This window comes from Zea mays, chromosome 8 (assembly GCF_902167145.1).
Source record: "Zea mays cultivar B73 chromosome 8, Zm-B73-REFERENCE-NAM-5.0, whole genome shotgun sequence".
Taxonomy (NCBI): domain Eukaryota; kingdom Viridiplantae; phylum Streptophyta; class Magnoliopsida; order Poales; family Poaceae; genus Zea; species Zea mays.
In genome coordinates this window covers 105,731,680-105,748,379 of record NC_050103.1, presented here as the reverse complement: position 1 = coordinate 105,748,379, position 16,700 = coordinate 105,731,680, and the positions used below count along the sequence as shown (strand labels likewise).

At 41.2% G+C, this 16,700-nt stretch overlaps 1 protein-coding gene and 1 long non-coding RNA gene across 2 annotated transcripts; both read left to right on the top strand.

Annotated features, from left to right (window-relative positions):
- Positions 1-5,984: 5,984 nt before the first annotated feature.
- Positions 5,985-9,613, top strand: LOC109941531 (uncharacterized). Its single transcript, XR_002264172.3, has 4 exons — positions 5,985-6,336; positions 6,415-8,077; positions 8,207-9,087; positions 9,162-9,613. It is a non-coding gene; the product is annotated as an uncharacterized lncRNA (long non-coding RNA).
- A 3,738-nt stretch (positions 9,614-13,351) lies between these two features.
- On the top strand, positions 13,352-16,356 carry LOC103635650 (uncharacterized). Its single transcript, XM_008658056.3, has 3 exons — positions 13,352-13,758; positions 15,713-15,987; positions 16,070-16,356. Exons 1-2 carry the CDS (start codon positions 13,680-13,682, stop codon positions 15,946-15,948), a joined length of 315 nt encoding a protein of 104 aa, XP_008656278.1. The 5' UTR covers positions 13,352-13,679; the 3' UTR covers positions 15,949-15,987; positions 16,070-16,356.
- Positions 16,357-16,700: the final 344 nt, after the last annotated feature.

Genomic DNA, 16,700 nt, shown 5'->3' with positions numbered 1-16,700 from the left:
AAATGTTGATTTTGAGAAAGACAGGGTTTGTAGCGCATGTCAAGCAGGGAAGCAGGTTGGTGTTCATCATCCACACAAGAACATCATGACGACCGACAGGCCGCTCGAGCTACTCCACATGGACCTATTCGGCCCGATAGCTTACATAAGCATCGGCAGGAGTAAGTACTGTCTAGTTATTGTGGATGATTATTCTCGCTTCACTTGGGTATTCTTTTTGCAGGAAAAATCTCAAACCCAAGAGACCTTAAAGGGATTCTTAAGACGGGCTCAAAATGAGTTCGGCTTAAGGATCAAAAAGATTAGAAGCGACAATGGGACGGAGTTCAAGAACTCTCAAATTGAAGGCTTCCTTGAGAAGGAGGGCATCAAGCATGAGTTCTCTTCTCCCTACACGCCACAACAAAATGGTGTAGTGGAGAGGAAGAATATAACTCTATTGGACATGGCAAGGACCATGCTTGATGAGTACAAGACACCGGATCGGTTTTGGGCCGAGGCGATTAACACCGCCTGCTACGCCATCAACCGGTTATATCTTCACTGAATCCTCAAGAAGACATCATATGAACTCCTCACCGGTAAAAAGCCCAATGTTTCATATTTTAGAGTCTTTGGTAGCAAATGCTTTATTCTTGTTAAAAGATGTAGAAAATCTAAATTTGCTCCTAAGGCTGTAGAAGGTTTTTTACTTGGTTATGACTCAAACACAAGGGCATATAGAGTCTTTAACAAGTCCACTAGACTAGTTGAAGTTTCTTGTGACATTGTTTTTGATGAGACTAATGGCTCTCAAGTAGAGCAAGTTGATCTTGATGAGCTAGATGATGAAGAGGCTCTATGTGTTGCGCTAAGGAACATGTCCATTGGGGATGTGTGTCCTAAGGAATCCGAAGAGCCTCCACAAGCACAAGATCAACCATCTTCCTCCATGCAAGCATCTCCACCAACCCAAGATGAGGATCAAGCTCAAGATGATGAAAACGAAGATCAAGAAGATGAGCCACCTTAAGAGGAGGACAATGATCAAGGGGGAGATGCCAATAATCAAGACAAGGAAGATGAACAAGATCCAAGACCGCCACACCCAAGAGTCCACCAGGCGATTCAAAGAGATCACCCCGTGAACACCATCCTCGGCGATATTCATAAGGGGGTAACCACTCGATCTCGAGTCACTCATTTTTGTGAACATTACTCTTTTGTCTCCTCTATTGAGCCACACATGGTAGAGGATGCACTTAAAGATTCGGATTGGGTGCTGGCGATGCAAGAGGATCTCAACAACTTCACGAGGAATGAGGTATGGCATTTAGTTCCACGTCCTAACTAAAATGTTGTAGGAACCAAGTGGATCTTCCGCAACAAGCAAGATGAGCATGGTGTGGTGACAAGGAACAAAGCACGGCTTTGTGGCCAAGGGTTATTCACAAGTCGAATGTTTGGATTTTGGTGAAACCTATGCACCCGTAGCTAGGCTTGAGTCAATTCATATATTACTTGCCTATGCTACTTACCATGGCTTTAAGCTTTATCAAATGGATGTGAAGAGTGCCTTCCTCAATGGACCAATCAAGGAAGAGGTCTATGTTGAGCAACCTCCCGGCTTTGAAGATAGTGAGTATCCTAATCATGTTTACAAACTCTCTAAGGCACTTTATGGGCTCAAGCAAGCCCCAAGAGCATGGTATGAATGCCTAAGAGATTTTCTTATCACTAATGGCTTCAAAGTCACTAAAGCCGATCCTACTCTCTTTACTAAAACCATTGCAAAAGATTTGTTTGTATGCCAAATTTATGTTGATGATATTATATTTGGGTCTACCAACAAATCTACATGTGAAGAGTTTAGTAGGATCATGGTTCAAAAATTCGAGATGTCTATGATGGGGGAGTTAAAGTATTTTCTAGGATTTCAAGTCAAGCAACTCCAAGAGGGCACCTTCATCAGCCAAACGAAGTACATTCAAGATATACTCACCAAGTTTGGAATGAAGGATGCCAAGCCCATCAAGACACCCATGGGAACCAATGGGCATCTCGACCTCGACACGGGAGGTAAATCCGTAGATCAAAAGGTATACCGGTCGATGATAGGATCTTTACTCTATTTATGTGCATCTTGACCGGATATTATGCTTTCCGTATGCATGTGTGCAAGGTTCCAAGCCTATCCTAAGGAAGTTCACCTTAGGGTCGTGAAGCGAATCTTGAGATATTTAGTTCATACACCTAAGTTTGGTCTTTGGTACCCCAAGGGATCCTCTTTTGATTTACTAGGATATTCAGATGTTGATTGGGCAGGGTGTAAAATTGATAGGAAGAGCACATCAGGGACTTGTCAGTTTCTAGGGAGATCCCTGGTGTCTTGGGCTTCAAAGAAACAAAACTCAGTAGCTCTTTCTATCGCTGAAGCCGAGTACATTGCCGCAGGCCATTGTTGCGCACAATTGCTTTGGATGAGGCAAACCCTTAGGGACTATGGCTACAAATTTAGCAAAGTCCCTCTCCTATGTGATAATGAGAGTGCAATCCGCATGGCGGATAATCCCGTTGAGCACAGCCGCACTAAGCACATAGCCATTCAGTATCACTTTTTGAGAGATCACCAACAAAGGGGGGATATCGAGATAGCCTATATTAACACCAAAGATCAATTGGTCGATATCTTTACCAAGCCTTTAGATGAGAAAACCTTTACCAAACTAAGGAATGAGCTAAATATTCTTGATTCTAGGAATTTTGATTGATACTTTGCACACATAGCTCATTTATATACCTTTGATCATATCTCTTTTATGTCTATGACTAATGTGTTTTCAAGTGTATTCTTATGCTTAGTCATAGAATTGAAAGGGAAATGGAGTATTCGGCAAAGACGACGCTTCCACTCACTCCATCGGTATTATCTACTCTTTGCCGATATTCCGCATTGTTCTCCACTTTGGTATAATCTTCACTCATATCTTTTTGTTTGCCATTGGGGAGAAAGTAAAAGGGCTTATATTTCACTCACAAGTATCCATTTTTGGCGATTCATGCCAAAGGGGGAGAAAGTATTAGCCCAAAGCAAAAGGACCACACCACCACCAAATTTTAAAATGAAGTTTTCAAATTGATCTTAATGTGTTTTCAAAAGGGGAGAAAGTATCTTCAAAGATTTGTAAAACCCTCTTGAACACTAAGAGGAGAATTTCATTGAGGGGGAGTTTTGTTTAAGTCAAAGGAAAAGCATTTGAAACGGGGGGAGAAAATTTCAAATCTTGAAATGCTTCTTTCAATCTTATTCATGTATCTTTGACTATTTGCAAAAAGTTTTTGAAAAGAATTTGCAAATACAAAACTCGTGGTGCAAATGTGGTCCAAAATTTTAAATAAGAAGAAAATCATCCATGCATATCTAATAGAAATAATTATTGGTTTCATTCCAAGCAACCTTTGCACTTCTTTATGCAAACTAGTTCAATTATGCACTTTTATATTTGCTTTGGTTTGTGTTGGCATCAATCACCAAAAAGGGGGAGATTGAAAGGGAAATAGGGTCAAACCTTTTACTAAATGATTTTGGTGGTTGAATTGCCCAACATAAATTATTGGACCGACTAGTTTGCTCTAGATTATGAGTTCTACAGGTGCCAAAGGTTCAACACAAACCAATAAAAAGTCCAAGAAAGGGTTCAAATAAAAAGAGCAAAAGACAACCGAAGGCTGCCCTGGTCTGGCGCACCGGACTGTCTAGTGTGCCACCGGACAGTGTCCGGTGCACCAGGGTGGATCAACTCTGAACAACTTAGCTTCGGGAATTTGGGGAGCCACTCCGCTATAATTCACCGGACTATCCGGTGTGCCAGCGGAGCAACGGCTATCTGCACCAACAGTCGTCTGCAAAAGTCTACAGTGAACATGAACAGTGCAACTGGGCGCACAAAAGTTAGAGCAGGCACCAGAAGGCGCACCGGACAGTGAACAGTGACTGTCCGGTGTAGCACCGGACTGTCCGGTGGCCACACAAGTCGGAGCTCCAACGATCGAACCCTAATGGTTGGGTGATGTGGCTGGCACACCGGACTATTCGGTGCGCCATACGACAGCAGCCATCCCCAACGGTCACTTTGGTGGTTGGGGCTATAAATACTCCCAACCACCAACACTTCAAGGCATCCAAGTTTTCAGCCAACACATTCAATACAAGAGCTATAACATTCAATACAAGACACAATTTGAGTGAATCAAAATCTCTCCAAGTCCCAATTCCACTCAAAGCAATAATGACTAGAAGAGAGAGTTTTGCCATGTTCATTTGAGCTCTTGCGCTTGGATCGCTTTTCTTCTTCCTTCCTTCTTGTTCCCAACTCAATTGTAATCAAGGCAAAAGACACCAATTGTGTGGTGGTCCTTGTGGGGACTAAGTGTCCCGTTTGATTGAGAAGAGAAGCTCACTCGGTCTAGGTGACCGTTTGAGAGAGGGAAAGGGTTGAAAGAGACCCGGTCTTTGTGACCACCTCAACGGGGAGTAGGTTTGCAAGAACCGAACCTCGGTAAAACAAATCACCGTGTCACACTCTTCATTTGCTTGTGATTTGTTTTCGCCCTCTCTTTTGGACTCGATTATATTACTAACACTAACCCCGGCTTGTAGTTGTGCTTAAAGTTTATAAATTTCAGATTCCGCCTATTCACCCCCCCCCCCTCTAGGCGACTTTCAACTTGTCATGAAGGTAAATTATTGTTGCTAGAACTAACACTACACGACGGTTGATCTTTAGCGACCCTTATTAGGTACCAACTGTTGGTTGCTAAATGTTAGGGACCGACGGTCAGTCGCTAAATCCTTTTGTAGCAACGGTCGGTTGGTTGCTAAAAGTCTAGAAATGTAACAACTTATGGTTGGTCGCTATAGATGTCGTCGGGGACTAGCGGTGGGTCGCTATAGAGCAAGGATCACTATCAAATCTTATAGCCTGAACGTACATGTATAGATGTTAGTGACTAAAAATTAATTAAAACAAGTAAACATTGATCGCAAAATTGCGTGGTGATTTATTCCTTTTTAATATTGCTTGTATGTTTATTTCATGGTTTGTTTATGTATGGACATGACTATAGTATGCAATTGTGTTCTTTGTGCTTATATGATATTAGATTCGAGTTGAAAGTCGTTTCAAATGTTTATTATTTATTTGCATTTATAATAATTTATTCAAATGTTTATTATTTATTTGGTAAAATTTTTATGCATTTTTGAGTAATTTAAAAATGTATTTCGAAATAAATAAAAAAAGAAAACCCTCCCTAACCCTAAGGCCCACTAGGGGCCCATCTACCTAACTCTCCCTCCCACGCCGTCCCTGTCTCCTCCCGACATCGCCGTCGTCGCCCCCTGTAACACGTGATAGCTGTGAATGTAAAGGTCACTAATTTTTAATCAACCTCGTTTATCATGTTATTTTGTCCTGAACAAATTAATTAGAACCGAAGCCGAATGATTTCAAATCAGTTGGGTGCTGTTTGGTTCACATAATTGTAACGTAATAGGTAACGGATAACGTTAAATCATGTTTGTTTTAGTCCAACCGTAATCAGATACCACGCTATAATTTGATACCAGCTTATTCAAATTTGTTACCGCCAGTAATCGAGCCGAAACCATTACCATTACCATTTGCGTTACATTTTTTGAACCAAACAGCACCTTGGTTGTTCTATTTCGTAATCTGGAAAATGAAATTGGGATCCTAAGTATATTTTGGGTTGGCTCAATTGAACTCTCACAAACTTTAGAGTTTGAAATGTGTTTATGATTAACTCTTGTGAACTTTTACAAAATTTAGAAGTTAGATATTTGCACATAATGTTTGTTGAAAGAAAATAGAGAAAAGGTGGGAATAATCCTTCTCTCCCTTCCTTATCCTCTCCCCACGCCACTCTCTAGCATGTTCCAGCCACCCTCTCCCTGGCATCTTCCCACCGCCGCCCCTCTCATCTCCCTCACGCCCTCTCTCTCGTGCTGCAGCTCGCTCCCCCCCCCCCTCTGCTCACCATCTCCTCCCTGGTTCCCATGGCGCCCTCCCCTTCTTGGTGGCCGACGCCCCTCCCTCCATGGAGCTCGCCTCTGCCATGGCCACCCTCTGCCCCTCCCTTGCTGTTCTTATGGCAGCCCCTCTCCATGCCAAGCTCTCCCTCCTTCTGTGCCCAGCCCTAGCTCGCCCCAACCCCTCTCCCTGGCTGCCCTTGCTCTGGTTTTCTCCCAGCCCTAGCCGAGCTCGCCCCTGTCCTAAGTTCTCAAGGCAACCCCTCTGTGTTTTCCATGGTCGGCACCCTCCCCATCTTTTGTAGGTGAGCCTATGTCCTTTGCTGCGGATTATGTTGTGCATATGTGAGTAAGTGCTGAAATATATATGTTCATGTGTGCAGATTGGAAGAAAGGATTCCTATGAGTGTGAGAAGAAGCAAATCCCAGCATAACGCATGCTAGGTGTTCGACGAAATGTTCGAATTGGGATTGTCGTTGATATTGTGGATCTGAGTCACGCTTTGTATTGGTGAGCCAATTCCTTGCTCTTATTCTTTGGTTCTATGCCTGAAGTGATTAGATGTATTAAATACGATGAATCTCTTGTTTGTAGCACAGGTGTGTCGTGGTGAATATCTCTAGATCCGCGACTATGTCTGTGTGTTTTGTTCTATGGTGACGTCAGGAAAGTATCTTTCCTCTCTTTCCCTTGTCTTTGTGATGCTTTGTTGTATGCCATATGTTTGGTGAATGAATATGTATAGAAGGATTAAATTGTTTAGGCATATGCATAGCATGAATAAAATGAGTTCTTCTTGTGTGATGATATACTGTATGGAATGTGCCGATATATGTGTATGCAAAGTATGATTAATTAGTTCTTTGTTTGCATGAAGTGAGAGTAGATTTAAAAATACTAGGTTATATGAAGTGAATGGATTCATGGTTATAATGTATAAGTAATCTATATATGTGATTAGAAAGTGTCAAGCATGAAAGTTGTAGAGGTAAATATGAACCCAATTGGAATGTTTGTTGTTTGGACTCTGTGTACAGTTTTGATTGTGCAACTAATCTAGTGAAGCAAATCATATTTCCTGTGAAAATGTTATATATAAAAGTTGTAGATAACCTCCTTATCTTGCTCATGCTAAAATTTCATTACCATAGGCCCAATAATCTGAAAGTTTTGCTTCTCCCAAGTTCAGTATCAGAATCTGTCCAGATTCTGTACAGATTTCGAAAATGGCCTTGTTTGCCCAAGTTAAACTTAGAATCAGTTCTTATAAATTATAAAGAAGTTGTAGTACTTTTCTTAAGCTTTCCAACAAGTTTTGGATCACCCTTTTTGGTGGTCTAGAAGTCAAGTTATGGTTGATTGAAATGTGATGACTGAATCTGTCCAAATCTGGACAGCAATGTTTGTTTGTATTGACTGACTTTGATATATATTGAATCAACCTAAGATGTTTATAAATGAGTTGTAGACAATTTTATAAGCTTTCTAGAAATTCTTGGATCACCTGTTTTGGATGCCTAAATCTCCAGTTATGAAGTTTTGAAGTGAGTAGTCGAATTCCGTCCAAATCTGGACAGCATTATCATTTAATACTGATTGACTTTTTTAAGTGTCTAATCTCATGGTGATGATAATACCAAAGTTGTATAGGATTTCTTAGGCTTAACGTCTGTTTGGTATATATTGTGTGTTTTTGTGAGAAATATATTGCAAAATCTCTCTCTCTATATATATATATATCTACACCTGACTCTGCAATATATAGGACATCGCTCGAATTGTTTATATGCAGGAATAGGTTGTACAAATAATTTGAAATTGACATTAACCACTAGGTGGCCACCCATCATTGTTTTTTACCATAAGGAGTCTCATTTTCCAGTTCTTACTGAATATACAAATTTATCTGAATTTCGATTGTTTTTCTGCTTGTGAACCTTTCATTGGAACGAGACACCGAGGAGGAGGCTGAGTTCAGAGCGAAGATGAAAGAGCAGGCAAACGCCCCTGATGATTCGCCGCCTCAGCTTCTCTTTGCTCATCAGGTAGTACTCCATACGTTGGCATTGGAATGGCTTTCATCTTTTTTGGCTGTATCATTTTTCTTGCACAATTGTGTTGCTTGTAAACTGTGAAGAGTGGACCACATGATGCTGACTGTTTGGTGTGAGCAGGGTCAGAGAGACTTGAAAGAAGTGCACTGGCACCCACAGATACCGTCGATGATCATATCGACGGCAATCGACGGCTTCAACGTGTTGATGCCTAGCAACATCGATACAACCATTCCTGGCAGCACAGATACAGCAATGCCGCCTGCTGAGCCATAGGTTAGGTGTTTCTGGTAGCTCATGATTCCAGGTTCTTGCGGTGGTGAGTGTAGTTGCCATTTGTCATGTGTCGACAGTGCTATGCTGTCGTGTTGGAGCATGATGGGAAAATTTTGATTGGCTGGCGTTCTATGATAATATGGTTAGGATTTAATATGTGCATGCTATTTTAGTTTTACCAGCATCTAATTAGATCTTGCATGAGATAAATCTTCGCTTGACTTGAGTTCATAGACTGACTATTTCAAGCTTTCAACCAGTCTTTTTAATGTAATATTTGCAGCAACTGCAATACTGCATCTTGTATATAGTAGTATGTGCTTCATTCGATCAATAATACAATCTCTTTTGCAAGTTTTCCAAGATAATTTTGCCTTAGTTGTCTCAAGACATGGTTATAGGTTTTCCCTGTGCTTTTTTGTTTTATTCATATTTTTTTCTTGTTAATAACACGTGTCCTGACAGATTGACCTTCCAATCTGAAATTAGTTTTGTTTGATTGCATCCTTGCTGAGCTTGATCTGATCCACATTTTTTTCCAGGTCCCTATAAAATGGCCAAAAAGTCGTGATGTAGTATGGAAAGCAAACATTCCACACACTCACCTTGCAAAAGAGAAGTCAGACCAGAACTGGATGGTTGAAGCTGGTGAAAAAATCAAGTTTCCAGGTGGTGGGACCCATTTTCACCATGGAGCTGACAAATACATATCAAATATTGCAAATGTAAGCCTTTTGTCTTGACTCCTTTGTAAGTTTCCCTGAAATTCTTTTATCTGACCATCTCTACTATTTGCCAGATGCTAAATTTCAAAGATAACAATATAAACAATGAGGGGATGCTTCATACAGTTCTTGATGTTGGTTGTGGAGTTGCTAGTTTCGGAGGATACCTTCTTTCTTCTAATGTGATAGCAATGTCTTTGGCACCAAACGACGTGCATCAGAATCAGATTCAGTTTGCACTCGAAAGAGGAATCCCTGCATATCTTGGTGTTTTGGGAACAAAAAGGCTTCCATACCCGAGTAGATCATTTGAACTAGCCCATTGTTCACGTTGTAGGATCGACTGGCTTCAAAGAGATGGGATTCTTCTGCTCGAACTAGACAGATGGAGTTTGGGAGCCTGCTAAATGATTTTGTAAAGTGTTTGCAAATATGTGCAAAACATAATAACATGTGTAGGTTTTGTGAATGATTTTGTTGTGGTGATTGTTGATGATTTATGTGATGTGGATCTATTATTGTGCAATACTAATTAAATTTGTATATCTATGTGATTATGTGTATAAAAATTGGTGATTTGTGATGCTTTTGTATATATAACAGTTGTTGAATGCTAATTAATGGTATATTATTATTATTAACGACTATAACTAGGGGCAACTTTCTGTTGGTTGCTAAATGTATAGTATAACGACTCACGATTGGTTGCTAAATCTATAGTACAACAACTCACGGTTGGTCGCTAAATATACAATATTAGCAACGGACGGTCGGTCGCTAAAAAGATGTCGGTCGCTAAAGCCTTTAGCGACGGCACTTACAGCGACCATCCTTATGGGTCGCTAAAAGTTTTTAGCGACCAACCGTAGGTCGCTGAAGGTCGTTTTAGCAACCAACCGTAGGTCGCTGTAAGTGAACCGTCGTGTAGTGTAAAGTCCGGTGAAAATTACTACACTCAGTTATTACTTTTCTACTGTTGTATGTGTTCATTCTTGTCCAGTCATTTGTTTGTGTGTTTGCTGCTACCTCCAGTCAGATCTTATTCATCATTGCTTTGAAGAACATACCATATTGCAATCACTTATAATATGATCACTAATTCATGTCATAACGCCTACTCATACTTGCATTCACTTGTTTAGTAGGACTAACAACAACAAAAACATAACAAGTAGAATATAGACACACACACAACAAGTATTGATTTCAACCCCACATCTTCAATGTCTAACTTCCCTTCTTAATGCATATTTTTTATCCATGTAACATACTCTTCTTACCATCTAAAATAGAGGCAACTCAACCCATCTCTCTACAAAATACAAAGGAATTTCAGATATAGGAGAGAACCAACAAAAGCATTTCAGACAGGGCAAGAGGAACTAACCTTATGGACAAGGCAACAATAAAACATACCCCAAACTCCATGGATATTTAGGTGTGCACTTCATCACGCTTCTCACTCTGCATTCTAGGCAGATGATAAGGGAAAGTTTGGCCCCATGCAGATTTGAGACAGAAGCACTCGATTCAAGGGCCATGCAAACGACTTGGGGTGTAGGAGGATAAGGCGGCGGCGACGATGCTAGTGCTACCCTTTGAAGAGAGGGAACAAATTAGGAGATAAATGAGCAAGAGCAAGAGAGAAATTTCATGTATTAGAGGTGTTATATGTAGAGTAGTTAGGCATAGTCAACACTCTCATGAGCCCCCAACCATGCTCGATACATGGTGGTAATGCCACGTCAGAGAAAACGTCCATCTGAACTGGTAGTCCGGTATGTACCACCAGTATATCATTTAACAAGATTAGGTGGTCAGAAATGCATTTTAAAAGTTTAGGGGTCCTAAGTAACATACCTAGACAAGTTAAGAATCCTCTCATACATTTAACTCTTTGAACATTTTTCTGCAGCAAGAAAATGCATATTTTTTGTGGAAGTTTTTTTATTGTTTGCTATGTTCCACCTAAATAGTTTCATCACAACCACTTTTTTGCTTGATTATCACATGAATACTACTCTCTCTATTCGCGTTATAAGACATTTTGAACTTTTCTACACATATTGTTTTTTATCTATCTAGTCGTGGTGTATATCTAAGGCAGTGTTTGGTTCATTGCAGGGAGTGGTTAACGTAACGTGAACGGACCCCACTGCTATTGGTTACAGTGCAACAGAAAGCAAGATATGTTTGGTTAGTTAACGTTATGTATTAACACTAGCTGAGGAGTGGTAACGAAAAAGATATGACTCCATATCCGTTCACGGTGTGAATCGCTGGCCCAACCAAATCTCTACTACCTATTAAGGCAGTAAGGGGTAGGCTGTCATTCCTTGTTCTGTCATTCCCATTCCCTCAAAGCTCATTCCCATTCCCTCCTCCCCGCAAAACTCATTCCCATTTCCATTTCTCCCCCCCCGTAAAGCTCATTCCCATTCTCACGTGCATCCCACGTCTAGCTAAAATTAAATTAAAAAAACACAAATGTGGCTTTAATGGGATTCGAACCCGCAACCTCTCAAGTAAATATGCTCATAGCTACCACTACACCACATGTATGTTTATGTTAATATTTGTTACAGTAAAAATATCTACTACATCTCTCCCAAAGTCCACCTACTACCCTTGCACAATGTGTAGTAGTAGATAATTATCAACGAGATTCCCGAATTATATTTTTGGATGGAGAGAGTAGTATTTAAAGAAGAGCCTTGCATGCAACTTCTTTTGTTTGAATAAGTTTTCAACTTAAATTCTTTTTTTATATGTGTGACATTTATTCTCCGTAATATTTTTTCCATGAATCTGACTTGTGAGTAATTTTTATAAACCAACGCCAAAGATGAATTCATGTTTCTTACTTAGAAACCCCGAACAAACACCACTGGCAGGAGGCGCTCGCGTTGGCGTCGCTCATCGACGATGAGAAGAAGCTTGGCGACTGCCAGTTCGACCTCTGGAAGCAGTCCTACTTGGCCGCTCGCTATGTTCGGCAAGCTTCGGTGCAGCCGTCGCTTGGACGCAGTCCAGAGCGGCTACACTACTGTCCATATTCAAACGGGGGATCTCATAGTCGTCGCCAACGCCGGCGACTCTCGGGTTGTTCTGGGCACCGCATCCGACGACGGCGCCGTCACGCCATCTAGCTCATCATCCACCTGAAGCTCAACCGGCCACGTAAGTTGCTACTGACCGGCCATGAATTCTTGTGCGCTGGGACGACGGCTGTTGTTGATGTTGTGTGAGTGTCCTCGAACAAGATGTATGTAGACGAGTAGCACATCCGGAGGTGCAACGGCTAGGTGTACTACCTCGCTGATGAGCCCGGGGTGCACTTCGTTTAGCAGCCCAGCCAAAAGTCATCGGTACTTGCCATGTCGCGCGCGTTTGACGACTACTATATCAAAGACTGTGGCGTCATCTTAGCGACAGAGGTGACGCAGAGGAGGACCGACAACAATGACCACTTGCCATCGCCGAGGTAGCTTTTGTGCTGGTCTGCCTTTAATTCTCTTCGCAAACGCACACACTTGCCTTTTTGTTTAAACAAACATGTATGGTGGTGCATGCCTGATGACTGACGATGTATGAGGGAACTTCTACCGGTAGGTGTGGCACGTGCTCTCCAATGATGAGACCATGCAAATCATGATATATATCGAAGTCTGTATGATACTGATGGTTGCAATGTAGTAGTGGAACAGTTAAATTAAAATAACAAAATTTATGTATGGCTAGGATCACAAATGAATTATGAAATATTTTCTTATAACAATATAAGACACATTATATATAAAAGTTATTATGGTATTATATGTTTCCGTTGTAACGCACGGAGCACTCATCTAGTAGAAAAGAAAAGGAATAGATATCACTGTAAATAGATCACGGATAAAAACGTCAAACCAAACAGGCTCTAAGTGTACAACAGATGACATGTATTTACAAAAACTAAAACATCTTACAATTCGGTAGAGAGGGGTAAAGCTAAAGATAATGTTTTACCAGATGAAAATACTGGTCACGGCCTCACGGGGATGAAAATACGTAGAGGTCCTAGCTGAAGCGGCTGTTACTGTCATAGTTTAGCTAATGCGTTAGTGTTTTTCCCCAACAATTTGCATGGATTTTTACCAGAATCGTTTTACAGACTCACATAGCTTAGCTAATACTCAAACATTCTTTCTGCTTGCACTGCTCTTTTGACGACAACTTGCGCTAAAGTGGATTAGGTTGTTTCGCGCAACGAAACTTCAGACGCGTCATCGGTCGCTCCGGATCCCACCGTGGCCCACCAGCAGCGACACAACGCCGCCGAAAAGGACCATTCACCGGCAGCAATGCCATGCGGAGCCTTCGATGCGAACCAGCCGCGTCCGACCCGTCGCCACGGGCTACTACTACTACAAAAGCCAAGGCCAAACAGGCACGGCAAGTCGGCAACCACCGCACCACCAGCGCCAGGCCGCCAAGCGCCAGCACCACCGCGCCGCGCCCAAGCAGGCAAGCACCACTGACCCACCAGGCCACCACCCCACCGCTTCGAGCCGAGGGAGAAGGCGGCGCGGGGCGGCGCGCTCAGGTCGGAGATGAGGGGCGGATCCAGACGGGCCTCGGTCGCCCTGTTTCTCCTCGCTGCGTCCGGGATCTGTGCCCAGTTCACCGCAGGTTCGCGCTCTCGATATGCTTTGGTCGTTGGATTCGGGGCTGTTGCGGGAGAGGGTCACAGCGAGATGTAGTTGAAGGTCGAAAGCGGGGCGGGGATTAGGGAATCGTTACCACGATTATTTTTCTTGAATATATTCCGATTCCCTGCTGTGTTTTGTGAGTCTAATTGAATTGTGGACGGCACTCTCGTTGACAATCATTGGGTGTGGGTGGTTAGGACTTAGGAGGGATGAGTTTGCCGTCTCCGGTGGGACTTTGTTAAGTTATATATATGACGAGCAGGTTATATGCTGAAGTTTGGGAAATTGGAGCCTTGTTCGTGGCGTGAGCACTGATTTCAGCATTCGTACCCGCTAATATCCTTACAATAGTCGGTTGGATCGAACCATTGGGAAAATGAAATTCTTTTGGGATTCAAAATGTAGAAAGGATAATACTTTGCACTAAAACGTCACTCCTTAGATCCAACTTTGTCTTTCTGCTGCAGCATGTTTCTGACCCTGAATAAAATTGAGGCGCTTCTCGACGTTACTGAGTTATTTCTTGTAGTTCAGACAGTTGTGTGGCGGGATAGTCTAGTAGTAGTAGAAGATGTATCATTTACCTGTTAAAAGGCTAAGTCCATGCCTTGCCTTATAGGATTGCAGGATCACCCAATCACCATTTGTACTACTAGGTGCAGTGAGGCTGGTCATTCTTTTGTCTTAGGAGCTATATCACACTGGCTATGTATTGTCTCGTTTTGACTTCCTTTAAGCATATGCCATTGTCATATTTCACCCATGCTAGATTTCACTTATGTCAACTACTCAGCTTACAGATATTCTAATCTAGAGGTTGTAGAGCCGCATCGTTGGTCCTTCTTTCAGATAAAGTTATGAAAGTTAAATGTAGAGGCCTCCCTTAACACAATGAAAATCATTTTGGCCCAGAAAAAAGATTGAAAACGCAACTGATGCACCTTAAATATTCTAAATTTTGGATTGGCGTGTTAATAACACAGACCTCCTATATTATTACTTCCTAGAACCTTGAGTCTGGAAAAAGGAACAAAGACCACACAACTCTTGCTATAATTTCGGTTCTTCTAACTTCAAAGTGATGGAATTTGGGTTTGCCCATTATGGGAAAAAAACTTGATGGGGATCTCAGGGAGTTTTACACTCCTATCTACTGCCCCTGATTTTTATTCCTGACTTCCTTCAGACAATTGAAATACCAAGGTTTTTTCTTTGGTTAGATTAAACTTCAGAAGGTTAAGATAAAATTAACTGGGGTTAACTGGCCAGGGTTGTGGTTATTTATTATATTACAAAAGGCAATAAACAATTTACAATTGAATGAATGTGGTGTGAGTGTGAAAGCTCTTGCTGTTTTGCATGACACTTTATAAGCAATCAATGTGTTATTTGAAGTAACAAAGTATTCACAGTATTCCTTTCAAACACATGATAAATGTGTTTCGATCTGTCAACTTTCTGAGAATTTATTCAAGCTGGCCATGACCATCCTGGTGATACTAGGATTTCTACTTAGCCGGCTAGTGTTTTATGTATGGCCTCTGGGTACCATCTAAATTTGGTTTTGCTGCCAGCACTCTGCAAGTTCTGCACATGACTGGGTAGTGAAAAGTGGTTGGTGCAGATGGAAACTGCAATGCTAGACCCATCGATCAGGAAGCAATAGCTCTTCATTAAATCTTTGATAATGATACATTGTCTTTTAACTACTGAGTACTGACAAATGGTTATGCTTCTGATATGCTATACCAATTTTGATTCTTGAAGATAGTAACTTATATAACTGTGATGTGATATGACATCCTTTTTTTATTTTCATTATGTTGCTTCATTTCATTCTATTAAAATCTGTCCAAGTGCGGACTAACAAAATTATAGGCATGTATTATACAGACTTTCGATTTAAGACAACTAACTGCCTACAATTTTTGCAGTGCTAGCTGGTGATCCTCAAACATTCAATGACGATAAGAAGGCTGAAGCTCAGCCCAAGGGCCATACTGGCAAGACAGTTTTGTTCGTCCTCCTAGGAGTGGGGGCCGTCGTTCTGTTGTCATTTTTCATTTTCAAGTATTGGCAGAAGAAGAAAAGGGAGGAACAACATGCACGTCTACTAAAGCTATTTGAAGAGGATGATGACATTGAGGTTGAGCTTGGTCTTAGAGACTGATAATCTTCAATGTACAGCAAGAGTATCTCGGCTGACCAGGTGATTTCTGTGGTACCGTATTTACATTATAAAAGCATTTCCCGTTGTGCATTTTTTTAAAATGTTTTTTAATTGTCCACAGGTTTTGCTGGCTTGCCTTCAGAGCATTTTCACGTTAATGTAAAGAATTTGTTGTATTTAAACTTGGTAGACCCCCACAAGAAAGTTCTGTTGTACTTCCACTTTATATGAACATCTCTGCGTGCAGGGTGTGCTTGAGAATAGCTCTAAGGAGGAAGTATCAAGGTTTGCAGATCATCCTTTGATTTTTAAAGTTTTCTGAATATATATCTGTGCATGTAGTAAAGAAATTCATAGACTATGGTAATCATATCCTCTGGTGTGATGACCTCCACCGTATTCCTTTTAGGGTTCTAGAGACTAACTGGAATTAGTTTGTCGTCTTGTTCTTGTAAGCAGATGTCCTATTTTCTGGGGTTCCATATTCTATCTAATATGTTATATATAATATATCTCAAAAGAGTGTCTCACATCTGATATATAGTGTATTAATTTTTTAAAAAAAGCCTTGGTATAAAAGGTGGAGAAGAAGATCAACAAATAAGTGTATCAAAGACTAAGGGTGTGTTTGTTTCTCAACTAAATTATATAAGTTGGATTATGGTGGAAGGGTAGAAGGGTAAAATATCACTTTAGTACTACAAATAAGCTAGAATTGGGTAGCTTATTTTAGATTATTTGTGATCTTAAAG